The following is a 19007-nucleotide window of genomic DNA, read 5'->3' on the forward strand; positions in this document are numbered from 1 at the left end:
ATATGGATGCACTGATACCTATTTCCTTTCATAGATTATAATCCAATACTATCATTTATTTTGCTGCCAAAATTGTTCTAGATTTGGCCATGGGGAGTTCCTTCAAGTTAGCTCTGTGTCTCTTGATATGCCTTCATAAATTTTTTTTTAGCACTTTCTTATTCATGTTCCAGGCTTATCTTCCATTTTCTCTCCCTTGGTTCCAGAATCAGTCATTTCTGCAAGGAGCCTTGCTACAGTCATTCTGCAGATCTGGGCACCAGATACACTTACTGCTACTGTTTGTCACTGCCGCCCTGCCTTCTCAGCAGACAGAGCTGGGAGACACGTATGTGCACTGACACCTGCATGTAGGCATGTGTACTTTTTTATTTGTCTTCATAGACATTAAGAACCATGAGATCATGCTAATACCTCTGATTCCAATCAGACACCACAGGGTTTATCCCAGCCTCCTTTCTTCCCCTTGTGTGTAACTTTCTGTTGACAGTGAGAAACCTGGGTCTCCTTATCCTCAACATATTTACTTGTTTGTTCAATTTCAGAGTACACTATACACATAAAATAGTTTCAAAATTATGCATACCTCTGTGAGTAGCATTTTTATTAGGGAAAACGGGGACAGGAAGAGGTGTGTGACACTTTTCTGAGTGTGTCTTTCTGCATTACAGCCAGGACAATCTGCTCCCCCCCCAAAGATAAATCACCCAGCAGACAGAATACAAAATGAAATACAAACATTAGCAAGGGAACCTAGCTATATTACAAATGAATTATATGACACACTGAAGGGGATGGGGACACAAGAACCTAAGTAACTTGGAAATCAATACTTGGAACATGTGCTGTAGAGCTGATGATACAGGAGCTGTACACACTGCTCTCCATCCAGGCACACGTCTGACTGGCTGGGATTTTTCAGGAGGGCAGTGGGCAGAGCTGAGGGTCCCACTGTAGGCAGAGCCCAGACTCCTCCCCCTGGGCCACCTCATAATGCTTAGGCATTTAGAGTCACTCACATGTTAGTGCTGCACATTTAGTGCAAATGGAGTTGGCTCCCGTTATGAGCAGAGCTAAAAAAAGACCTCTGTGGTCATCTGGCCCAGTTTTTTCATTTTATAGATGCAAAAGTGGCGCTCAGGGGACACAGCAGTACAAAGACGAGAAGCCGCGTGGTGAGCTTTTCCACATCACACACCACCTTGGGTTGAAAAAGGTTCCAAAGGGTACGTCAGGCTAAATCTTGAGACGAGGATAATTTGGTTCAATACTGAGTTATTTAGTGATGGAGGCATTCTTTGCATAGATTATTTTATTTTATTATAGTGTTAGTTGCTTAATCGTGCCCGATTCTTTGCGACTACATGGACTGTAGTCCACCAGCCTCCCCTGTTCATGGAATTCTCCAGGCAAGAATACTGAAGTGGGTTGCCATTCCCTTCTTCAGGAGATCTTCCTGACCCGGGGATCAAACGCGGGTCTCCTGCATTGCAGGTGGATTCTTTATTGTCTAAGCCGCCATTTTATTATAACTTGTACTCAAAAAAGCTTTATTGCTATAACTGTAAGATCAGACTTTTATATGTTTTTATCTTAAAGAAGTTTTCATTGACTTGGCATTTTTGTCAACATGTGCATTTCTATAGAGGTTAAAAATTTTCAAGTCAGAAAAATGGTTAAGTCACTCTTACTTGGGATCATTTTAAGGCATTAAGAAATAGCCAGTCTATTAAATGATATTGTCTACCACTGGATTAGTTTCATGTAATTTTTAAAAGCTAAAAGAATAAAAGGTCTATAAAACAGGTGTCCTGAAAGAGCATACATATTTAAAAACGTTTAACTGACACAAGCATGCGAGTTTTTGGCTGAACCACAAGAAGCTCTTGTCAGGTAAGTATGATATGCTGGAACACTGCCAAGTTACACTATCTTTCCTACCAAAAAAAAGTGAAGTTTATAAGTCTTTTAAGACAACAGGATTTAATGAATCTAGAAATCTCATCCTTAGATGTGAACATGTCTTAGTTTATTTAGTTTTATAATGAAAATATTGCTTCTCTTTAATCCTTCTAAGAACTTGATCCTAACTTGAGACTTCATTCACAGGTAAGATTTTAAAAGGCATTTATGGCATAATTAACATTTTGATAGTATATAATATTTCTCAGTACACTTAAGACTGACAATTTGTACTCTGGTTGCAAATCTGTACCAGTTTCACATGCTGATCTCTGCCACAGCTGACTGTCATTGCCTGCTTTCTTTACCGTTCCCCCTTTTCTTAGTCTTTAAGGAAACCAATTGGCATAGACAGTGTGGCTCCTGTAGCTTTCCTTCTTTGTGTTTTTGTTTGTTTTACCTTGGGTAGTGGTTGATTAATAGGATGCACCAAAAAGTGAAGAACACTGAGCAGCAGTGGAGCCCTGTCTCCTGACAGAACAGAAGCTAAGGGGACCAGGCAGGGGACCATCTGCCCCTGGGTGCTGGCTCCTCTGGTCGTAACTCAAGTGCTCTGTTTCTGCTTCGGGAGCAGGCTGGTTTGGTCAACCAGGTCCAATGTGACAGATAATTTTTCAAATTCAGCCACAAGGACCATCCTGAGGAGCCATAAAACGATTCAAGGGTAGAAGTGCTCTGGATCTGAGGCCTCATTACATAAACTTTCAGTGGAATGCATGATTAAAGGCTGGTTAATTGTAACCGACTGAATGAACCATTTAAAGTTACTAACCTGGATATTCATGAAGTTAAATTAATTTACAGAGGATTCTGAACCAATAGTCCAGCAAAAAGTCTGGGATGCCTTGCATCCCTGGGCAGGGCTGCAAATCGGCTGTGCATCTTTTTGCAGATGAAATTTTAAACTCCCATTGTTTACCAGAGGAATGGTTTTACATTTACTGGCTTGTTCTACCTGGTCAGGCAAGATTGTTTTGAACATGGTGTGACACACATAAACCTTATTTACTTATTTATCTAGGTGAGGTAAAGCCCAGAACTAGCACATTATGTAGTTTATTTATGAAATGAATGTATCTTCAAATTGAGGGCTTATTTTTTAGAGGAGTTTTAACTAGTTTTCACTATCTTCGTAGCATGTTCTCTAAACAATGCACACTGAACAACTGTGGCTCCAATGAACTAATAATTATGTTCAGGTAGGGATTAATGTGCAATTCTTAATACCCTGTGACTTGGGTATCAAATTTACCATAAGATTTGGTCAAATATAACTTGAGGGAGCTTATACACAATACAAATTAGAAAGTCTTGACATTTACTCCATTTCATTCATTTTATCTACCCCTACTCATGTTTTCCGCTTTGTCATCACACATAATTGAGAAAATCTGGAGAAGAAGGATATTCTATCGCATGTGGCTGTATGTTCACACTCGTCATTGTGCTTTCTTCCTTCCTGATATCCCAGGATTTCTTTTCTGTCATTTCCTTTCTATTCAGAGGCTGCTTTCAGACATTTGTTTAAAGAAGGTGTGCTGGGGGCAAACCCTCTCCATATTCCTTCATTTGATTTCTTCTTCATCTTTGAAAGATCTCTTCTCAGGATACAGAATCCCAGGGTTGACATTTTTTTTTTTTTAATGCAGGAGAAATATACTACTACTCAACTTCTACTGTAAGGTTGGCAGCCCTGGAAACTCCTTTTTTAATGTAGCATGTATTCCTGCTTCCAAAGGAATGAGAAGCAGACACCTCCACATGCAAGATAATTCTTTTCTTCAGCATTTTAGGTCTCATGTTTCTGGATGGCTCCATGATTTCCTATGAAAAATTTTTGGCACTTAACCTGTTTCCCCCTAAAGGTATATGTACCTCCCTTCTCTGCTTTCAGGATTCTTTCTTTCGCTTTAGTTTGTCTATGACACACCATGACCTGGGCCTCCTTGGATTTATCCTGGGTGCAGGATCCTGTCTTTTTGCTGCATTTGGGAAAATTTCAGCCATTATTTCTTGGAATAAGTTTTCAGGCTCATCCTCTTCTGGAATTCTGATGACAGGCACATGGGACCCAGAGGAGGGGCTCAGGCTCAGCTCCATTCTGCAGTCTGGCTCTGTTGTTCATTCACATGGGACGCAGGCTCCAGTCTCCACTGCCACATCACCGATTCCTCCTGTGTCCTCCCACATGGCTATGCAGTCTGTGTGTGGAGACTCTGAATTTCAGTCATTGTATTTTTCAGTTCTAAATTTTCCATCTGGTGCTTCCTTATATTTTTCTTTCTTTGTGAAGACTGTATCTTTTCATTTGAAGCACGCTCACAATTGGGAGCTGAAGCACTTTTATCATGGCGATCCATGTCAGATAATTCTAGCATCTTTGTCACCTCAGTGTTGGTGTTTGTTGATTGTCTTTTCTACTTCAGTTGAAATTTTCCAATGAGTGAGGTCTGAATGACACTTGGGACACTCAGTTATTCTGTTGGGAGACAGAGACCCTGGATCTCCTGTGGGAAGGTGTTCAGGGTTTCATTCTGGGCCATGAGGGGCAGGTCTGGGCTTGTCCCTCAGCCTCTATGCCTGCCTGGGGAGAGGGGCTGCTCTTTATGGCTAAATGGGTGGGATCTAGGCCCCCACCAGGCTCTTCTGATTCCACTCTGGCTGAGGGGGCGAGGTGCCTTATCACTGCCCCACGTGTCTTCCACTGACATCACGGGTGGGGCAGGGTGGAAGCCTTGAGTCCTCACCAGGCTTCCCAGCAGGAGGGGGCAGGATGCCTGTCACCACTGTGGGGAAGGGGAACGGAAGGCCAGGTTTCCAGGGCGTGTCCATTGTCACTGCTGCCGAGAAGGGAGCAAAGCCCCATCTCCCTACTTGGTCTCTGACATCACCACGGCAGGGGGTGTGTGTGTGCTGCGCTCAGTGGATGCCAAAGGCTGGGATTCCCACTGGTGGGCATGGGTCACAGGGCTGCAGTCTTCTTGTGGCTGGACTAGAGCAGCTGGTGTGCACAGCCTTCTTCTTTTTTTTTTTAATTTTTAATTTTTAATAAATTTATTTATTTTAGTTGGGGGCTAATTACGTTACAATATTGTAGTGGCTTTTGACATACATTGACATGAATCAGCCATGGGTTTACATGTGTTCCCCATCCCGAACCCCTCTCCCACCTCCCTCCCCATCCCATCCCTCTGGGTCATCCCATTGCCCCAGCCCTAAGCATTTGTCTCATGCACTGAACCTGGAATGGTGTTCTGTTTCACATATGATAATATACATGTTTCAATGCTATTGTCCCAGAACGTCCCACCCTCACCTTCTCCCTCAGAGTCCATAAGATTGTTCTATGCATCTGTGTCTCTTATTCTGTCTTGCATATAGGGTTATCGTTACCATCTTTCAAATTCCATATATATGCATTAGTATACTGTATTGGTGTTTTTCTTTCTGGCTTACTTCACTCTGTACAATGGGCTCCAGTTTCATCCATCTCAATAGAACTGATTCAAATGTATTTTTTTTTTTTAATGGCTGAGTAATATTCCATTGTGTATATGTACCACAGCTTCCTTATCCATTCGTCTGCTGATGGACATCTAGGTTGCTTCCATGTCCCGGCTATTGTAAACAGTGCTGTGATGAACATTGGGGTACACGCGTCTCTTTCAATTCTGGTTTCCTCAGTGTGTATGCCCAGCAGTGGGATTGCTGGGTCATATGGCAGTTCTATTCCCAGTTTTTTAAGGAATCTCCACACTGTTCTCCATAGTGGCTGTACTAGTTTGCATTCCCACCAACAGTGTAAGAGGGTTCCCTTTTCTCCACACCCTCTCCAGCATTTATTGCTTGTAGACTTTTGGATAGCAGCCATTCTGACTGGTGTGAAATGGTACCTCATTGTGGTTTTGATTTGCATTTCTCTAATAATGAGTGATGTTGAGCATCTTTTCATGTGTTTGTTAGCCATCTGTATGTCTTCTTTGGAGAAATGTCTGTTTAGTTCCTTGGCCCATTTTTTGATTGGGTCGTTTATTTTTCTGGAATTGAGCTGCAGGAGTTGCTTGTATATTTTTGAGATTGTTTGTCTGTTGCTTTGTTTGCTATTATTTTCTCCCATTCTGAAGGCTGTCTTTTCACCTTGCTTATAGTTTCCTTTGTTGTGCAAAAGCTTTTAATTTTAATTAGGTCCCATTTGTTTATTTTTGCTTTCATTTCCAATATTCTGGGAGGTGGGTCATGGAGGATCCTGCTGTGATTTATGTCGGAGAGTGTTTTCCCTATGTTTTCCTCTAGGAGTTTTATAGTTTCTGGTCTTACGTTTAGATCTTTAATCCATTTTGAGTTTATTTTTGTGTATGGTGTTAGAAAGTGTTCTAGTTTCATTCTTTTACAAGTGGTTGACCAGTTTTCCCAGCACCACTTGTTAAAGAGATTGTCTTTTCTCCATTGTATATTCTTGCCTCCTTTATCGAAGATAAGGTGTCCATAGGTGCGTGGATTTATCTCTGGGCTTTCTATTTTGTTCCATTGATCTATATTTCTATCTTTGTGCCAGTACCATACTGTCTTGATGACTGTGGCTTTGTAGTAGAGCCTGATGTTAGGCAGGTTGATTCCTCCAGTTCCAATCTTCTTTCTCAAGATTGCTTTGGCTATTCGAGGTTTCTTATATTTCCATACAAATTGTGACATGATTTGTTCTAGTTCTGTGAAAAATACCATTGGGAGCTTGATAGAGACTGCATTGAATCTATAGATTGCTTTGGGTAGTATACTCATTTTCACTATATTAATTCTTCCAATCCATGAACACGGTGTATTTCTCCATCTGTTTGTGTCCTCTTTGATTTCTTTCATCAGTGTTTTATAGTTTTCTATATATAAGTCTTTTGTTTCTTTAGGTAGATATATTCCTAAGTATTTTATTCTTTTGGTTGCAATGGTGAATGGTATTGTTTCCTTAATTTCTCTGTTTTCTCATTATTGGTGTATAGGAATGCAAGGGATTTCTGTGTGTTAATTTTATATCCTGCAACTTTACTATATTCATTGATTAGCTCTAGTAATTTTCTGGTAGAATCTTTAGGGTTTTCTATGTAGAGGATCATGTCATCTGCAAACAGTGAGAGTTTTACTTCTTCTTTTCCTATCTGTATTCCTTTTATTTCTTTTTCAGCTCTGATTGCTGTGGCCAAAACTTCCAAAACTATGTTGAATAGTAGTGGTGAAAGTGGGCATCCTTGCCTTGTTCCTGACTTTAGGGGAAATGCTTTCAATTTTTCACCATTGAGGATAATGTTTGCTGTGGGTTTGTCATATATAGCTTTTATTATGTTGAGGTATGTTCCTTCTATTCCTGCTTTCTGGAGGGTTTTTATCATAAATGGATGTTGAATTTTGTCAAAGGCTTTTTCTGCATCTATTGAGATAATCATATGGTTTTTATCTTTCAATTTGTTAATGTGGTGTATTACATTGATTTGTGGATGTTAAAAAAACCTTGCATTCCTGGGATAAAGCCCACTTGGTCATGATGTATGATCTTTTTAATATGATGTTGGATTCTGTTTGCTTGAATTTTATTAAGGATTTTTGCATCTATGTTCATCAGTGATATTGGCCTGTAGTTTTCTTTTTTTGTGGCATCTTTGTCTCGTTTTGGAATTAGGGTGATGGTGGCCTCATAGAATGAGTTTGGAAGTTTACCATCTTCTGCAATTTTCTGGAAGAGTTTGAGTAGGATAGGTGTTAGCTCTTCTCTAAATTTTTGGTAGAATTCAGCACACAGCCTTCTTCTTAGCAAGTGTTGAGGTTCTGATCCTCAGGAGACTCACTACTGGGTTGTTCCTTGGGTCCTAGGGAATCTGCCCATCTTCTCCCCACCTTCCAGAGTCTTCTTAGGTTTGTTTACATGTAATATCCAGAGCTTCTGGCTGTACTTAGCACGAGAAACAGGGAAAAATATGTATTTCATCTCCGTAGAAGCAGAGGTCTCTATAGTTTTTTTAGTTGATAAGGGATTAAGTGATTATCTTATTTTACTGCTTCCCAGATGCCTTATACATGGGCCAGCCCAGAAAACTCCTTAATCTCTACTCATATTTTACACAAGAAAAGTTAAGAAAATAAAAAAAAGCAAAGTGTCACTCAGAAGGAGCTTCCAGGTTGCTCTGATTTCAAAAGTATACTTACAAAAAGCAGGAGAAATATCACCTAACTCAGATTGAATACAGGAGTTTAGACAATGTAAGGTCCAAATGTCAGGAAGATAAACACTGAAGAAGAACTGAAGCTCTCAAATCGAGTCTAGGAGGGTGCGGTCAAGCTGGGCTGCATGGGCCCTGGTCTGCTATGTGGCATAGTCTGGATTCAAATCCCACAGGCAACCAGGAACATGAGAATTACCTGTGATCTTCTCTTCCAGAAAGTATGAAGTTCAAGAAGCAAAAGAAACTCAAAACTCAGGATAGAGAGATCATGGTACAAAAACACTTGGGTTTCCTGGCTCATACAAAATTATTTACAGAAAATACAAAAAGTCTTTGAAAACAAATCACTGACCTGATCACTGCTCATGATCTTTGAAGGACAGTGGAGATTAGGGGAGGTGGACAAAGTCATTCAGTTTGCATATTGTTCCTTTTGAAACTACAGGTCAGAGATGTTTAACTTCCTTTTGGAGAATGTGTTCTAGAATAGATTATATAAAGGTATTGTGTGTGTGTATCTGCACTAAAGAATAAAAATTAACAAAACAAAACAAAACACTGATCACTAGCACTCAGGATGGGTTCAGTAAAAGAAAAGTCATATAAACTGGCCTCATATCCATTTTTTACATTATTCCTAGGAGGCATGATCTCATACGATATTTATTTTTGAAGACATGGGTGGCAGAAAGTGAAGAGGAACTAAAGAGCCTCTTGATGAAGGTGAAAGAGGAGAGTAAAAAAGCTGGCTTAAAACTCAACATTCAAAAAACTAAGATCATGGTATCTAGTCCCATCACTTTATGGCAGATAGATGGGAAAAAAACAGAAACAGTGACAGACTATTTGCTTGGGTTCCAAAATCACTGTGGATGGTAACTTCAGCCATGAAATTAAAAGATGCTTGTTTCTTGGAAGACAAGCTGTGACAAAATCTAGACAGCATATTAAAAAGCAGAGACATCACTTTGCCAACTAACGTCCAGAGTCAAAGCTATGGTTTTTCCAGTAGTCATGTACGGATGTGAGTTGGACCATAAAGAAGGCTGAGGACCAAAAAATTGATGCTTTTGAACTGTGGTGCTGGAGAAGACTCTTGAGAGTCCCTTGAACAGCAAGGAGATCAAACCAGTCAATCCTAAAGGAAATCAACCCTGAATATTCACTGGAAGGACTGATGCTGATGCTCCAGTATTTTGGCCACCTGATACAAAGAGCCAACTCATTGGAAAAGACCCTGATGCTGGGAAAGATTGAAGACAGGAGAAGGGGAAGACAGAGGATGAGATGGTTAGATGGCATCACCAGCTCAAAGGACATGAGTTTGGGCAAACTCTGGGAGACAGTGAAGGACAGGGAAGCCTGGCATGCTGCAAGTAGCAAAGTGTGACATGACTTAGTGACTGAACAACAACAAATACAAAAACATAATTTGTTGGTTTCTAAGCAGATTCTTCACTTGAGGTCATGATATGAAATTAAAGATGGGTTTAACTATCAATAGTGTATTGATTACAGTCAATAGTGTAAAAGCTTGATTCTGGCTATAGAAAACTAACAAAATTCAATATATTACATGGGTCAATATACTAAATGCAAATATGGTTGAAATAACTATTATTCTACTTCTGAAACTGCTTTCGGTAAGTAGTAGGAGCCGGTCCATGGCCTTTAGGAACCAGGCTGCGCAGGAGAAGGTAAGCAGCAGGCAAAGGAGTGAAGCTTCATCTGTATTTACAGTCGCTCCTCATCACTTGTGTTACCGCCTGAGCTCCACCTCCTGTCAGATCAGCAGAGGCATTAGATTCTCAAAGGAGTGTGAACCCTACTGCGAATTGTGCATGTGAGGATCTAGGCTGTGTGCACTCCTTATGAGAATCCTCCAGAAACACCACCCCCCCAACACCGGTCCGTGGAAAAATGTCTTCCATGAAACTGGTCCCTGGTGCCAAACAGGTTGGGAACCACTGGATTAACAAAACAAATAAACTGTAGTTCATTTAAAACTTATCATCCAGTTTATCATTTCAGTTAATACACTTTTTAAAAAGAACCCAGAGAATAGAATATTACAAGAAAAACTGAACTCACCATCATCCTCCCAGCAGTTCTTTGCGCTCCCTTCTCTCACGCTGCTCCCGGGCAACGCTGTCTGGTCTGAGGGCAGGTCATCGTCTGGCACACCGCCTTCACAGTCGGCTGCATCTGTGATGCTTTCTTCTTCCACAATGTGGAGTTTGTCTTCATCGTCTGAATCTGAGTTTGTTTCTACCACAGTATTATAATTTGTAACTGTAATACAAACAAGAGACAAACAATCAAAACCAACTAGTGTAAAAATCTGTTTTTACATCTTAGTAAAAAGAAATTTTAAGAAGTGCTTAAAATAGATTGTCACTCAATAATAGTTTATTTTAGACTGTAAAATGTAAACAACTAATGTATTTGATAACATGCATACATACAGCACTTACTAGATAACAAAAAAGGCAAATAATAGTAGCCATACTTAGTGAACACTTACTTGTACCTACAGGTGTTTTATAAAGAGTAACTCATTTGATTCTTACAGCAACATTTTAGCAGCCCTATGAACAGAGGATCTATCTACTGCCTACTGCTTATAGCCCTATTTTACAGAAGTGGGAACCAAGACACAGGGAAAGTCACTTGTCTGTCTAGGAAGTAGCAGGGCAGGGATTTGAACCCCAGGAGTCTGGCTCCATATTCTGTGTTCTTAAACACTCCATCAAACATGTTCTCCAGTTACAGCAAGCTTATGTTATATATGCTACTGCTTACGTGGAATGAGGGCTTCAAATCTTTCAAGTACTACAATTTAAGAGAAGAGTTCATCTTCCCTAATAAAATGGCAATGCAACATCAAGTTTAACAGTATTCTCCCATTGTCAATTAGGTCCAGGCATTTTCAATTAATCCCATACCAACTTTAGAAAGAATCACCCAATATAACCAAATTTCCACATAATTCAGACATGATTTAAGTGATGTTTATATGTAAGTAATGTTTATATGTGAGTCATTCTGAAAAAAGAAACCTCATGTTCAGTTTTCAAATGGGCATCCTTTCTATCTTTTCAATGAACTTCAGTAAAGTTTAACACCAGTGTTATAAAGATATATAATTATTCTGAATGAAAACCAGAACCAAAACAAATAGTATAGTCCAGTCAATATTTTTCCTCCAGAGTCTTTGTAATAGTCACTCTAATTGGATTAATTTTTTAGACCTTCATTGGATATGATCACTGGACTAGCTCTTTTCAGCGATCTGCAGGGTGATTCTTACTTGCTAAAATTGAACGGGAAAAAATAAGCTTTGTTCACGTAGCCAAACAATAATCACTTTCAGTTATTCTTTCCATTTTTCCCTTAAAATTTCCAATCATTCTTGAAAGAAGATAATCACCTAAATGCTTAAATGACATGCATGCATATATATATATATATATATATATACCCCTCCCCATATAAACACACACAGACACACACACCCAAGAACACAAAAGAAGAAACACAATCTAAAAGTAGGGATGTGTATGTCAAGGCAGGAACTGATAACCAAAAGTCTTCAAAACTAAACACACACACACACACCTCCACACCCACACCCACACCCACACCTGACTCCCCCCAAGAACACAAAAGAAGAAACACAATCTAAAAGTAGGGATGTGTATGTCAAGGCAGGAACTGATAACCAAAAGTCTTCAAAACTAAACACACACACACACACACCTCCACACCCACACCCACACCCACACCTGACTCCCCCCAAGAACACAAAAGAAGAAACACAATCTAAAAGTAGGGATGTGTATGTCAAGGCAGGAACTAATAACCAAAAGTCTCCAAAACTGCTTTGACAGACATGGGGAAGAACCCTCTGTCCATAACAGTACCAGAGGTACCCTTCTGCCCACATTAGGAACTCTTCCATATATGAGGAAAAATATCAAGTCTTGTGTCTTTAATACTTTGGAATAAATACATTTTCCCAGATCGTTCCTCAGAGCAAATAGTTTTCTCTCTAGGTTTAATGTAAAAGTAATAATGTCACTGTAAAAAATACACACAATACAAAGCATGTAAAATTAGTAAAAGCCCCCTCCTCCAATTTTTCCTTCCTCAACCCATTCTTTTAAGGTAACAAAAACAGCAAGGTTTATTAATTAATTTATGCACTAGGTAGACATGATACTTGGAGAAGGAAATGGTAACCCACTCCAGTATCCTTGCCTGGAGAATCCCATGGATGGAGGAGCCTGGTGGGCTGCAGTTGATGGGGTCGCAAAGAGTTGGGCACAACTGAGTGACTAATATATACACACAGACATGACACTAAGCATTTTATACAATGCTGCTGCTGCTAAGTCGCTTGCAATGCTACAGACTGTAGCCTGCCAGGCTCCTCTGGCATGGATTCTGTCCATGGGATTCAACAGGCAAGAATATCAGAGTGGGTTGCCACGTCCTCCTCCAGGGGATATTCTTGACCCAGTGATCGAACCGTCGTCTCTTGTGTCCTACATTAGCAGGTGGATTCTTTACCACTAGTACCACCTGGGAAGCCCATTTTATATACTTTATACTACTTAATTGTAACACAGACCTCACCTTATACACTTTTATTTACTATAAACCCTATATATATAAATGTATGCATGCATATGGGGTCACATTACACTGTTTTGCCATGTAGTTTTTGCGCCATGTAATAACATACCCTGGAAACTTTTCTATGTGAGGATCTATGGAGCTTTCTCACTTTCCTCTGGATGGCTACATAGCATTTCAATGTACAGACATAATCTAACCAATCATCTGTAGACAAAATTTAGCTTTTTTCTAGTGTTTAAGCATTGTAAACAATGCAGTAATAAATTTTCTTATAAATACATCTTTGGACATTCCTTAAATACATTTGTCAGATACACTGGTAGGGGTGGAATTGCTGAATCCAAGGAAAACTTATTTAAGTAGTTATGAAAACACAGGAATTCCTTCCACTCCAGTCACGCCATGAACAAAGTAAACTGTTAAACTGTGTGACAGGTAAAGAGCATGATTCTCAAAGAACAGTCTAAAAACATTTCCCAATGAGAGTAAGTGTTTAACTGAGAGTACGACACAAATGTGTGTATTTATAATCTTATTTATTTTTGGCTGTGGTGGGTCTTTTTTACTGTGCATGGGCTTTCTCCAGTTGCAGTGAGCGGGGACTACTCTCTAGTTGTGGTAAAAGTGCCTCTCATTGTTGGGACTTCTCTTGTTGTGGAGCATGGTCTCTAGGGCATGCAGGCTTCAGTAGTGGTGGCATATGGGCTCAGTAGTTGCAGCTCCTGGGGGCTAGAGCTTCAGAAGTTGCGGTTCATGGGCTCAGTTGCCCCACAGCATGTGGGATATTCCTGGATCAGGGATCAAACCCATGTTCCCTGCATTGTCAGGCAGGTTCTTTACCACTGGGCACCAGGGAAGCGTGTGGGTGTGTGTGTGTGCTTGAATGAGAGACCTTACTGATAAATGATGCAAAACGCTATTAGTCTTGTTTTTACTTTCCAGGACTCCTTATTAGTAGCCTACTGAAAGCCTTACTGAAGTCCTTTAAAGTTGAGATGGTATATAAAGGCATTTATATGCCCCAAACTAAAATCTGAACACAGCTAATGTTTCCTGAGGATTAACTGATTCTGTAGTCCACTAGATCTGGCTGCCATGGAAGGTCTGGTTCAGTGCAAAGCTCCCACTGTGCTTGGACATTCATAGACAGCTGAAATTCCTACTAATTTCTATAAGGAGGTTTTAGTACCTTTTCAGTATCTTGCAGTGGCCATGGGTTTGCATGGATGCTATTCTTGCCTTTTAATATACTCTAGTTTAGCTTTATTATTATCAATTTTGTTGGCTGTAGGTTGTCTGGTTAACTCTATAGATTGTATATTTACACGTACACTTAAGAGTATTTGGGGCTTGAAAATTTTCCAAAAATTGGGCTTTAAGATACATAATATACATTATGGTTTAAATATTTACTTGCATGCTTCATAGTTTTCATTACGTTCTTTTTACTCTGAGCTGTTTCATTCCATCTGAATCAACTGTAGCCTGAAGTCCTCTTTGTGAATATCTGTCACTTTCTAGGGCTCTAGCAAAACTCCTTCCCGTGCCCCAGTAGAAGCTGCCTTTGTAGTATGGATGACTATAAGCCACATAACAAAAACAGAGACTGCATATATTTTACTGTTATCTTGTGAATTTTCCCCAAAGTGTGTTTGGAATAAGTGGAATAGAACTTGAAAAATCCAGAAAAGCAACACATTTTCTTAACTAAAAGACCAATAAGCCTTCTCACTGTCTTCTGCTTCACAGTCACTAAGTGGAGAGAAAGTAGTGAAAATCACTTATACTAATTATCATAACTCAGATAACACACAAGCCTGTGTGTCTGGATCTATCCTTTGGTGGATCCACAGAGCTAATTTCAAACTACACAGCTCCCACATCAGAAACACAGAGAATAATGCAGGACCTTTATAAATTGTAGAAGACAATGAGTGTCAGTGATCTCAACTGTCTGCCCATCTATTTCCATATCTCTATGCTGTGTGCAACCTTTGAATAAAAAATAATGAAATACAGTTTATCTAAAGAGAAGCATTTTTAACAATCACAGGTGATCATTACCTCCTGCCTTTGTGTTTTAATTGAAATAATAAGAAAAGAAACAGAAAATATAAAGGTTTTAAAATCTTTAAATATATAAAAATTATATAATTATATCATATTATAAATATACACAATGTGAAATTTAAATTTCAATAAAATTGGTAAAATTTTCAATGCATTCCAGAATGTGGTAAGGATACGCTGACTCTTGGTGGTGATTCTTTTGTGTCTTTTGCTAACATTAATGCCAGATTTAACAGTGTTTCCCACACAATGTGGTTGTGAGGAGCTAATGACTGAGAAATGCATTGTGCTCAGATCAGTATTTTGTCAGCAGTAAAGACTACAGAAGTATCTGCTATTACTCTCAGCTGCAGTGGCATCTCACTGAACCTTTACAACAATTCCTAAGAAGTAGGTACTATTACATCTTCCTTTTATAGACAGAAAAAGAGAAAAAGTAGCTGAGTAACGGTTCTGAGGTTAAGTAGCTACTAAGTTGAATAGCTGGACTCCGATCCTGGTCTGCCTGATTCTACAACACATATACTTTTACTATTATGTATAAAGCCTGCTGGCTGTAGATTTCTGCACTAGTGATAAATATTTTTAAACTTGTATTTCTGTGTCTAGCCTATTCTGGAGCCCTGTAATTCCATACTTAACAATTTGCCACTAAAAACATTTTCAAATGACTCAAAAACTTTAACCATTAGAATCTCAAAATAATATAACCAACAGTATCCCATGAAGTAATATCATCATTATAATCAATAAGCCTTTACAAGACTTGCACATACTATTTTCAATACTTGATAGCATGTAGTACTGTATCAAATGCGCTCATTAAAATCTATGTACCTATTTCTTAAGTCATGGACAATTATAATAAAAGAATTAGCTAAATTAGATGAATGTGGTTCAAGAGCTGAGCAATACAATCCCAACTTCCATCACAAAGGTAAGAGAAAGATATCTGAAACTGTTATAAATAAAAGCCCCACCAGGCACTGTTTATAATCATGCTGCATAGCAGATTAGGTTCCTGCGTATAAGGGGGAGGCTGGGGGGTGGGAAGAGAAGGTGGGGTGGGTCAGGTCTGACTCACAGGTCTTCGGTTCCTGTCAGGTGACAGCAGTGGCATGTGTTTATTAAAGCCACAGGCAAAGGCCACGTTTTGACATATTTTCTGATGTACAAAGGCATTTTTACTTTCAGAGGAGAAGTACATCATGCTGAACTACATCCCACTCCTTCACCAATCCCCACATACACACATATGCATGGCAGAAAAGAAAACTTCTCTTAGGAGAAGGCACAAGACTGCTCCTTAAAAACTAACAAACCACTTCTAGCAAACTGTTCTACGTACATCAGTCTAACTTACTGTCATAATTTAAGAAAGACCTAGAAAACAGGTACACTGAGTCAGAATCTCCATTTTAGAGGGGGATGAAGCAGTATTTTACACGTGTCTGCAATATGTTGAGAACAACACAATTTAGGCAGGAGTGCTATGAAACAGATTGGAAGATGGAGACCCTGCACAAGTACTTCCATTATTGCTAACATCGCTGTGATGAAAATACCATCACATCATGTATTCATATTTCTCTTGACCTGAGCATAGTCCTTCACACACTCACTGACTTCCCCTTCCACACAATAGGTACAGAATTATTTGCTGAACTCTCAGGGAAGAAGTCAGTCAGTATATTTAAGTTCTACTGATAATTCAGGAAGATAAAGACAAAGCTGCAATGATTACCAGATTAAAAAAAAAAGCTTGTCAATTAACACACAACATAGAAAGGAGAGGTCATTTGACAATTTGTAAGGTTAGAGAAAACTTGTGCAAACAGCATGACTCCAGCAAAGAGGAGTGCTGTCCATAAATACTACAGTCAATATTTGTTAATCTGGCTTTTGAACTAATTTATAGATAATGTTAACTTACTATATATATATATTTTACTGCACAAAGTTATGATGAGTATGCATATTTAATATAACATACAAGTAATCTAATAAATGGGTTTCCCAGGTGGCTCAGTGGTAAACAATCTGTCTGCCAAGCAGGAGATGCTGGTTCAATCCTTGGGTTGGGAAAATCCCCTGGAGAAGGAAATGGTAACCCTCTCTAGTATCCTTGCCTGGGAAACCCCATGGACAGAGAAGCTTGGTGTGCTGCAGTCCATGTGGTCACAAAGAGTTGGAGATGACAGAGACTTAACAACAACAACAATGTAATAAATAATGTACAAAGTGTAATTAGCTAATTTTAAGCCCTTTAAAAATAGACATAACAGTGACTGTAGAGTGCTCTAAACACTGAACATGCCAGATTTTAATAAACACTAATGGTTCAGCAAATTTGGAGGTAACTTATTTCAATTCCTCTCTAGGTACAATATTTCTTAAGAGTACCCAATGAACAATAATCACAGACTCTTGACATTTTCAAAATAATTTGAGAAACATAACTTCAACGAAAGTCAGTGATTCTGAAATTTACCCCTGCAAAAGGGCTGGTGGTTTTCAGTGCCTCCAGATACCAGCTATTAATAGACGGACAGCTGAGAGCCAAGGCGGGAGGGAGGGCTGCTACCATGCACAGAATCTTTGTTCTTATTTTCTCCCCTCTTTCATTCCACAGAAATCACTGCAGATTCATAAGATCCGTCTTTGGTCCTCTCTAGTTCTTATTTGGGCCTTTCTCCCATTCTCCATTGGTTCCTCTGCCCGTATCTCTTCCCAAGGGCCATCCCAAGTTAACTTCCCCTTTTCCTGCCTTATCAAAAGTCCCACTCACTCAGGGAGCTTAGTGTAGCCAGTGTTTGTATAATTTACTATAAGGTTGGCAAAATCATTAAACAGCAAAATTCTCATCAGATTAAACTAAATTCAGTCCCAGGAACAGGTGAGGAATGTATACAGACTAAAGTAATTCATGCTAAATTATCAATAACTAATAGTTCCTTCACAGGTAAACTCTACATTTATAAAAAGGATGCTTTTTAATTTATATGACTTGTTACTTATGTAATACATGCAGTATGACAAAACTCAATGTGAAGGGATTTAAAATGCATATAGAAATGATTAAGTCAAAAAGTAGAGAAGCTATATAATCAATAAATCAATCCAAAAGCCAGATCTTTAAATAACTAATAACATAGACAAATCACTAGCCCATTTAACACTAGAAAAAAATTGAGAGGCACAAATATTCAATATTAAAATACAAACAGAGAAGTAACTAACATGACTTACCGACTAAACAGGAGGAATTTAAGAGACAAACTTTATAAATATTTTGCACAAATCTAAGCAAATAAATTTGTAAACATGGATGAAATAACTTTCTTGGAAACTGAAAATGATTATAGCTATATTTATTATTTGATAGAATTTATAAAATTGTAGAAGAGAGAGCCAAGGTAGACAGACCATAAAATAAATTTGGGAAGATATCAAATAGTTAACCATAAAGTGCCATATGTTTCCCCAGGTGACCTTCAGGATCTTCAAAAGATTGATAATTCTGTTTCTTTTTCAAAGGAGAGGAAAATGAAGAGTCCAAGTTCTTTTTATGAGGCCAGCATAACAACAGTCAACTAGAATCTGAGGAAGACCACACACTTCCCCTCCCCACATTCCACCCAATAAAATCAGTCTTACTGGTAATTACTGATGTAAAAATTCCAAATAAAATACTAAATCCAGGATTATATTAAAAGAATAAAGCAAGCACTACTAAATATTAAGAAATATATGAGAGAATTCACTACATCAACACAATAAAGGAGAGACTATATGACTTGTATAGAAACTGAAACACATTTGAAAATGTTCCTTATTCCTTGTTGATAAATGCTTTTTCATAAAAAATAAAACTGAAGTTAGTATCCTGATAAACAATTATGTTGTTTTTTAAGGCGTTTTTAAGATAAAGATGTTGAATGTCATTAGAAGTTAGCAATATTCTAAAAGAACAAGTCAATATTTTAAAAGAATGAAAGAAAAGCACAAATACTAGAAAAGAAAAAGCAAAATTATTATTTGTAGGTGATATGAAGATGTTTCTTCATGGAAAATGCAAGAAAAATCACTAAGAAATCATTAGCAATTAGAAAATTTGGTAAATAA

At 38.6% G+C, this 19007-nt stretch overlaps 1 protein-coding gene, 1 long non-coding RNA gene and 1 other non-coding gene across 14 annotated transcripts in view; 1 reads left to right on the forward strand and 2 right to left on the reverse strand.

Moving 5' to 3' along the window:
• ZEB1 (zinc finger E-box binding homeobox 1) overlaps positions 1–19007 on the reverse strand; it is a 192231-nt gene that overhangs the window by 47360 nt on the left and 125864 nt on the right. For 10 of the 12 annotated variants that reach the window (XM_081553861.1, XM_081553857.1, XM_081553859.1 and 7 more), the window contains one exon: positions 10263–10463. The exons of the other annotated variants lie outside the window; for them this stretch is intronic. In XM_081553861.1, coding sequence (XP_081409987.1) covers positions 10263–10463 — 201 coding nt within the window. The remainder of the gene's footprint in view (positions 1–10262; positions 10464–19007) is intronic. 12 annotated transcript variants of the gene reach the window in all.
• LOC145531429 (uncharacterized) lies at positions 1088–18542 on the forward strand. Its single transcript, XR_014072441.1, has 2 exons — positions 1088–1175; positions 18420–18542. It is a non-coding gene; the product is annotated as an uncharacterized LOC145531429 (long non-coding RNA).
• Positions 3604–3729, reverse strand: LOC145533628 (small nucleolar RNA U109). The gene has a single exon (XR_014074215.1). It is a non-coding gene; the product is annotated as a small nucleolar RNA U109 (small nucleolar RNA).

The sequence above is a fragment of the Giraffa tippelskirchi genome, chromosome 13, assembly GCF_054371585.1.
Source record: "Giraffa tippelskirchi isolate mGirTip1 chromosome 13, T2T-mGirTip1v1.2.pri, whole genome shotgun sequence".
Taxonomy (NCBI): domain Eukaryota; kingdom Metazoa; phylum Chordata; class Mammalia; order Artiodactyla; family Giraffidae; genus Giraffa; species Giraffa tippelskirchi.